At 33.8% G+C, this 8,124-nt stretch overlaps 1 protein-coding gene across 1 annotated transcript; it reads left to right on the top strand.

Annotated features, from left to right (window-relative positions):
- Positions 1,062 to 3,168, top strand: LOC109723457. The gene is made up of 4 exons (XM_020251819.1): positions 1,062 to 1,573; positions 1,662 to 1,754; positions 1,853 to 2,340; positions 2,615 to 3,168. The coding sequence occupies exons 1-4, from the start codon at positions 1,541 to 1,543 to the stop codon at positions 3,045 to 3,047; spliced, it is 1,047 nt and encodes a 348-aa protein (XP_020107408.1). The 5' UTR covers positions 1,062 to 1,540; the 3' UTR covers positions 3,048 to 3,168.

The raw sequence follows: 8,124 nt of genomic DNA, 5'->3' as shown, positions 1-8,124 counted from the left end.
TCAAGACATTTGGTCATATAAAGTTCTTATAAGCCAAATGCTAAAAGCTAATTGAATACATGAAAGAGATCTGTTGAATCAAATGTTCATCACCCAAACAAACTCATTTTAATTAGCTCTCCCCTACAGTTAGAACTACGAGTCATTATACTCGCGAAATATCTGAATCAGATGTATTGAATAAGATATTTATGATATTCCCGTGTACATATTCATGATATTCCCACATACGTAGAGTAAGAAAAACAAAGTTAAGGTGAAGCTTTGCCTACATCTAATTTTTAATCCCCCTAAATCTTTTTTTGTCAAACAATTTGAGAGTAACGGTTATGTAACGCCACTAGATTCCATTTCCCCCTCCAAATTTAAATTTTTGAATGGGTCCAAGCCCTTCCTCCGCTCCAATAAGCAATACAAACTTGTCACAATCCCTTGATTTTTTAAAAAAAAAAAAATTTCCTAACAAATATTTTAAATTTAGCTTTTAACATGTTGCACTTATTTAAGTGTGAACCTTTTCACCCACTCTTGACCTTCTCATTTTCTCCACATTCGTCGAGTTTGGAAAACCATGTCCATTTAAATAATTGCGCACCATAGTTTAACTAAAATCTATTTGTAATAATTTTCTAGAATAAAAAAAAAAGTTTTAAATATGCCTCAAAATCTTATTTTAGCTTTTTTTCTTTCCTCATCTGCGATAAATCTAAAATTTTGTTCGCTTAGTACGAGTTGTGTTGAGTAGGAGAGCTCTAATTAATTTCCAAATATCGATTTCCTCAAACTTAATTAACCCTTCTAATATTTCTTTTTTCTTGTAATGAATTTTACATTATATATTTGTCTTGATTAGAACTTCAACGGAAAGTATATATTGCTTGAGTTCTATTGTTTTAAGAAAGTCTAACAACTTTTTTTAGTACAATCTATTAAACAATTATACGGGACAGAATTAGAGTTTCTATTTTTGAAATATGTAAGTTATTTTTGCTTTCTGTCAAAAGATATATTCTACTAACTGAGACCCAATCAATATCTCTTGCTTGGTCTCCTTAGAATTACTCATTCCTCATCAATCCAATCCACTTTCTACTCCTTGCAATTAAAGAAGGCCAATTAATCATCTTAAAGAAGGCCAACTAATCATTTGGGAATCTAATTAAGCATATACTTGGTAGGCTCCATGCATGGCCCCCCATTTAGTAAGCAAGATCTAAAGAATTGTTGCTTACTATGTCACTCACAATAAGGGGTTCAATGACTCTGCGGCTTCTGTTGTCACTATCACAACAGCTTTTTTTTAAAAAATTTATCATCTTTGTTCTTACTCCTTAATTATAAGACCCTCAATTGAGATCAACACCCTAATACAAAGAGAGCTTACTTTTTGGTGGCCTTTAGTTTGGTGTTTCAATCAAACCCCTCTCTCTCTCTCTCTCTCTCTCTCTCTCTCTCTCTCTCTCTCTCTCTCTCTATCTCTCTCTCTCTCTCCAAATCTAAAACTTTGATTCAAGAGAGTTAAAGGATTGAAGGAGTAGTCATGGGTGCAATTGCTACCCATGTAGAGTCCAAGGTATGTATGTTTACCTCTTTAATAGATCAACAAAAACTTTCTTTTTGACTTCATACATCTAAATCTTATAATTTTCTCTTAAATTTAGTCCTTGGTAGGAGGGGACTACAATGATCAAACCTTTGATTCAATACCCAAACCGCCGCAATCGAATTCGCGTCCTAATAGCATGGTTGTCAAGGTAAATTTTCTTATTTCTTTCGACTTCTATTTTCATCTGATTACTGGTTTTTTTTCTTTGAAATCTTACATTTGAATTCGAATTCGTAAATATTTCAGAAGGTTTGTCCCCGCGAGTTCATTCCACCACACATAGTGGCTGAGGCCATATCAACACTCCATGGATTTGATCTAAGATGGTCCGGACCAATAACTCCAAATGAGATGCAATATGTAGAGCAATATGTCCTTGCCAAGTACCCTCAATACTCTCAAGGCCTCATCGAAGAAGGCGATAAGACTGATCTGTACTCGCGGTATTATAGCTTGTCACCGTCGCCTGAGGACCCAACGAGTAGGCGCAAATCTCCGACCGTAAGTAGCAATCACCCCGATCTTGATCGGACCCAATTGGAACCGTCTAGACTACTTGACATGCTCACAAAGAGATCTTCATTTCACGGGAGCTTCATATCGATACCGGAGATCCAAGCACGGAATCGTGTGTTAAGGCACTGTGGTTTAACCGACGATGAGTACCTCGTGCTCTTCGCTCCTAGCCATAGGGACGCGATGATGCTTGTCGGAGAAAGCTATCCTTTCTTTAGGTACTCTTTTACCCTAATAATTTAACATAATAATAGAAGTGCATATTTGGTGTAGCTTCTAGTAAAACACTTTTTTTTTTTCTTTAACTCGAGAAGCATGAGCGAAATGTCTGACAATTAAAACTCTTTATTGAAAATTTTGTGCCAAAGAAACAAATATGAGCTTCTAGTTTCTAAAAGCAGAAGACAGCTTCAATTTCGAGCTTCTGCTTATGATTGCATTCGAGGCCACATGGTCAAAGCCTAGTTTCATCGCGCTCCTAACATTTTGCAGGTATAACTACTACATGACGATCATCGATGAGGAGGCCGACTGCATACGAGAATTTGCGATGTATAAAGAGGCGAAGGTGATCGCGGCGCCCGAGTCATGGCTAGACCTAAGGATCAAGGGCTCACAACTGAGCCAGTACTTCAGGAGGAAGTGCAAGCATAGCCCGAAGGGGCTTTTCTCCTATCCGGCCGAGGTGCGGGGAACAAAATACTCGATGCATTGGGTCTCCGAGGCGCACCGGAATTCGTGGCACGTGCTCCTCGACGCGACCACCCTCGTGGTCGGGGAGGACCGACTGAGCGGCCTCGCGCTCCACCGACCGGATTTCGTGCTGTGCACCCTTGAGAACACACATGCTGGTCCTTCTAAGATCACTTGCCTCTTAGTGAGAAAGAAGTCATTTGATGCTTCTCAAAATCAAACCATATTTTAGATGTCTAAAGAGGTTGTGATTAAGGACAGCTTCTATTGTATCAATATTGAAAGAAAAAAAAAAAAGAGTTTTAGTTAAGTTTTGTAGGTTTGGTTATTTGTAAATTTTATTATTGAGATTATGACCATGATTTCAATTACATCTTCATATTCGCAAATTCACCGAATTAATTAGGACTTGAAAAAAAAAAAATTTGCCTCGTTAGCATCGTTAAATTAATTTCACAAACATCATAAAAAATTTATTCTAGGTTGGCCCCTGCTAATGATGTGTTGACATGATTATTTTTAGATAATCAATAGAGAAATAAAAAAAAAAAACTGGATACACAAATTAAGTTTCGGATGCTACATAGTTAAAAATGAAAATCCAATGAGACAATTGTAATTGAGATACAACTTATAGGTACAAAAATTATAATTGATTATAATATATACCTTTTTTTTATTTTGGGTTACTCAAGAACGATCAATCATTCTTGATCTTAATTATTCAAAATGGGATAAATTGTGGCTAAACATGGCCAGAAACAATGATTAATTGATCATCAAGCGCGATAAATATATTATTATTGTGTTGAGCTCGAGCTAACTCATATAATTTGGATTTAAAATCAAACTGCTTATAAACTAAACTCATTAAGAAATTATAATGAAAAGTGATCTTCGATTTAGCTTTGTATATAATTTGATATATAGTAGTCCATCAAAGAGATCTATCTTTTTTTGTTTTCTTTTTTTTTTTTTTTTTTAAAAGAGATTGAAGAGGTCTCTTTCACTAAGTATAAAAATTAGGAAAAATTCAAATACCACCCCTGTGGTTTCGCACTTTCTCACTTTAGTACCATGTGGTTTAAAGTGCATCACTTTCATATCCTGTGATTTTATTTTATTTTTTTGTTATACCCTCCACTAATTTTTTTTTTAATTAAATCAATCACAAAATTAAAACTAAAGGTACTAAATTGAATATTTGATAAATTATAGATGGGTATCTGAAGTATTTTGTATATGATTTAACGCAAAGTTAACAAAGAGACTAACGAAAAGAAAAAAATGAAACTATATGGTACTAAATTAATACACCACAGGATATTAAAGTAAGAAAGTGCGAAACCACAGGAATGATATTTGAAGTTTATCCTAAAAATTATTGCCAGTTTATAATTTTGGCCCACCATAGTTGTGCTCACCACCAAAGGGTTGGATCAAGACACAATGTAAATACAAGAGACTTAAGGGAAATTGACCTAATGTTAAAATAACATAAAATTAAGGACAAAATAGACCATTAAAATGATCCTTTTTCTCACTTTGAATCCACTTGTTGTAATGAGTGGGACCTAATGTAGCACAAAATAAGAAAAAAAAAAAAAGAAAAAAAAAAAAAGAAAGAAAGATTGCATGAAGTATTCCATTCTTTACTCTTCCTCTCATTTTCCTAGAAAAGAAACATTGTTTTCATAGAGAAAAAAAAAAAAAAAAAANCCGCAACCCGCTCCGATACCGACTGCTGTGAATCCGGTACCGATGGTTGGGATTCCGCAACGGAAACGTCAAATCGGGTTTTTACCATAAACCCGTCTCCTCAGCAAAATCTGATATAATCATAAAAGAGAGAAATACCAAAACAGAAAATATGTGGGTAAAATAAGATTCATTAAATAAGAGAAGATTACACCTGACTTCTCTTCTGCACAGAGTAGCTACAACCCGAGCCCTCTTTCTTGAATCTCTTCTACCCTTCTCTCGTCTTCTATAAACCCACAAAGAAGACAATCATCCGCGCGCACCCATGCACTAGGTGTACTAAATAACTCTCTCTCTCTCTTTTTCTCTCTCTGGTACGGCACCCAAGAGGCCTTTTCTCTCTCTCTTCCGTACTCCCATACAAAAAAAAGCAAACCCACAAAGAGCTATTTATAAGGCTCCACAAAAAACGTACCCGAATCCTAATATATTTAGGATTTCTACTCCAATTAATATCTAAATCTATCTTAATTTATCTCCAATAGATTTAAATATTAATTCTTATCTAACTAGGATTCAATTACAAATTTAACCAAATCCTAACACGTAGAACCTTCCACTCTGATACCTCGTGAAACAACACTCGTTTACACCCCTAGTTTAAACTACTAAAGAATAATATTTTATTGTTTATATTTGATATTTTAATTAATAATCTAGATTCTAAATTCCCTTAATTTTTCAGAAATTTTTAATGTGTCCTTAGTTGACCTTGCACACAACTCTCAAAACCAAACCAATTGTCAAAACCCCTTCAAATGGTTGGTTCATACTTATAATAATTCACTGCTTACATAATCCCTTGAGCCTTCTCACCTACTCTTTACCTTCTCCACTCATTCATTCTTCTCACTTTGGATTTCCTCATAACAAATGCTTGGAAACAATAATTTCAAACTACTAAAGATAATATAAACTCCTCTCTCTCTCTCTCTCTCTCTCTCTCTCTCTCTCTCTCTACAAAATAAAGGGCTTGTGTAATTGGTCCAAATGGAGCATCTATTAATGGAGGGCTTTTTTTCTAATTAATAGAAAACTTTGAGAGTCTGAATAATATTTTCATGAAAATGAAATAAATGGCATAACAATGAAGCCAAAAAAAGGACCTTAATTTAGTCAAAAGATCAAGTATTCAGAATCTAAAAGCTCATTTTAGCATCTCAATAAAAATGCTAGGTTTTTTTGCTATCAAAAGTATAGTTTTATGAATCTGCAACATTAATCTCTTAGACCAGATTTGCTTTAATATCACTATGTTATGACAAAAACGAGAAATATATACTTTGTTAGAAACAAAAATACTAAAAAATATTGGGAACAAGAGAAGAAAATTAAAATATATAAATATTTATGTGTTTCGACCACTAATCTATATTCAGGGCAAAAATAGAACGGGACTTTAATTATAACCAAAACAGAGTACAAAAAATACTTCTTTCACAAAAATCCTAGTCTTTAGAATACACTTATATTTTCTCTTATCTATAGTACCAAATTAATAGATTAAAAAATATACTTATATTAGTAACTAAAATACAATGTGAATACGGACAACCTTTACTTAAGTTAATGGATTGACCAAAATCGAATAAAGTTAGAAAATTTTATGGTTCCAGAATTTGAGACATATATAATATATAACTTCTTCTTTATAAACGAAAAAATCATTTCGTAATTTGAAATTTGTGCTAAGGTACTGAAAATGGTGCATATACGGAACAGATGCTTCGAGTCACTCACCCTTCGCATCAGTATATATTCGAGACATCAACGTAGAAAATACTAATATTCCACTCTAAACCTACTTCAAACCGAATCAATAGTTTTGCTTGGCCACCTTATAATGAATCATCCCCACATCACTCATCCTATCAATTTAGAATTAGGCATTAATTAACTTGCTAATTGAAGCTTCATGATGCCCTAATCTAGTAATTTAAACAAGACATTAAAAAAAAAAAACACATGTCACTTGCAAATGGTGATTACTAATTTTGTATTGTAGATATGTAGCTTTCGTCATTGCTGGCGTAGTTGTTTTTCTCTTCTGATATTTGTTTATTGGCACTTTATTCGCTTCGCTTTTGTTTCTATTTTTAATTACAACTATTTTTATTAGAGAATTTGGTAAATGGAACACTACAACAGAATTAGATTATAGAAACACATATTTAGGACATTTTTGTGTAAGTGTTTCATTTATGTCAAAACATAAAAAAAAATCTACTAATATCTAAATATAAAGCCTAATCAAACAAAAAATAAAAATTTACTCTACTCAACCCATCTCACTCAGCCCATTCGGTCTGATTACAAACAGAAAAGAAAAAAAAAAAGAAAAAACGATTACCGTCTTCCCTTCTCCCTTCACTCAATTTACTGAAATTCTAGACGAAGAGTCCTTCCCCTCCTCCTCCTCCGCCGCAGCCAACGAGGTAGAGTTCTGACGGTTGCTAAATGTTTAAATAAGTGTTGGTAAATTAGTAGTAGTCTTTTTAGGTTATAGCGACACTCTTTAACTGTCACTATATACCTAGTGTCACGCCCCGGATTACACTTTCCCCGGGCACGCCGACAAATCCGCCGTATACAAAGGAATTTCCCCTGTATACGAAGCGTTAGCTGTACCTGTAAATCAAACACTACTACGAACAGTAGTAGAGAGCTGCTAGAGAAAACAGAAGCTAAACAAACTGAGTTTCATATACATAGTCCAAATCCAAAATACAAAGCTACTCGCACTGGCGAGTTAAGTCCACTATGTACATAAACTCGAAACAAAACATCTACCTGCAGTAGGGGCACCTCTAGCTCAGCANAAAAAAAAAAAAAAAAAATAATTGTGTTACGCTGGTTGTCATTTAAGAGGTCAAGGGTTAGATTCTCCTTATCTTATAATTTCTTAAAAAATTGGCTCATGCTCGTGGTTTCTTAGGCTAAAAATCTAGTATATGTCTACTAGGGTTTTGGAGGTATGGTATGGGTAAACTTTTTTTTTTAAAAAAAATCTATTATTTTGTTTAATAATATTTGTCTCTAAAATAATTTTAAGTTGAGAGGTGGTAGTAGGAGTGGCAATTCAGCTCGCTGTTCGCGAGCCAGTTCGTATTCGGCTCGAAGTGAGCTCGAGATCGAATCGCTCGTTTAGTAAACGAGCCGAACATGAGCTGAATTTTTCAGCTCGTTTAATAAACGAGCCGAACACGAGCTGGGGTTAGCTCGCTCGTATTCGGCTCGATAACAGCTCGAATACATATATTTTATATTTATATAATTTATTTAATTTATAATTTTATATATAAATAAATAATTATATATAATATATATTTTTATTATTTAATTTTTAGCAAAATGAAAATATAAATGCGAGCTTAATTATAAAAAGACCTATTTATATGTAAAGTTTCAACTATTAGATCAAAGTCTAATGAATAAGATTTTATAAATTTATTTTTTTTATATATATTCAATCTAATTCTTTTTAACTTGTTGTTTGTTTGGCAGTTCGTGGGCCAACTCGTGTTCGGCTCGTTTATTAACGAGCTGAA

This window comes from Ananas comosus, linkage group 17 (genome assembly GCF_001540865.1).
Source record: "Ananas comosus cultivar F153 linkage group 17, ASM154086v1, whole genome shotgun sequence".
NCBI lineage: Eukaryota > Viridiplantae > Streptophyta > Magnoliopsida > Poales > Bromeliaceae > Ananas > Ananas comosus.
The sequence above is the reverse complement of the archived record's forward strand: the minus strand, read 5'-3'. Positions and strand labels throughout refer to the sequence as shown.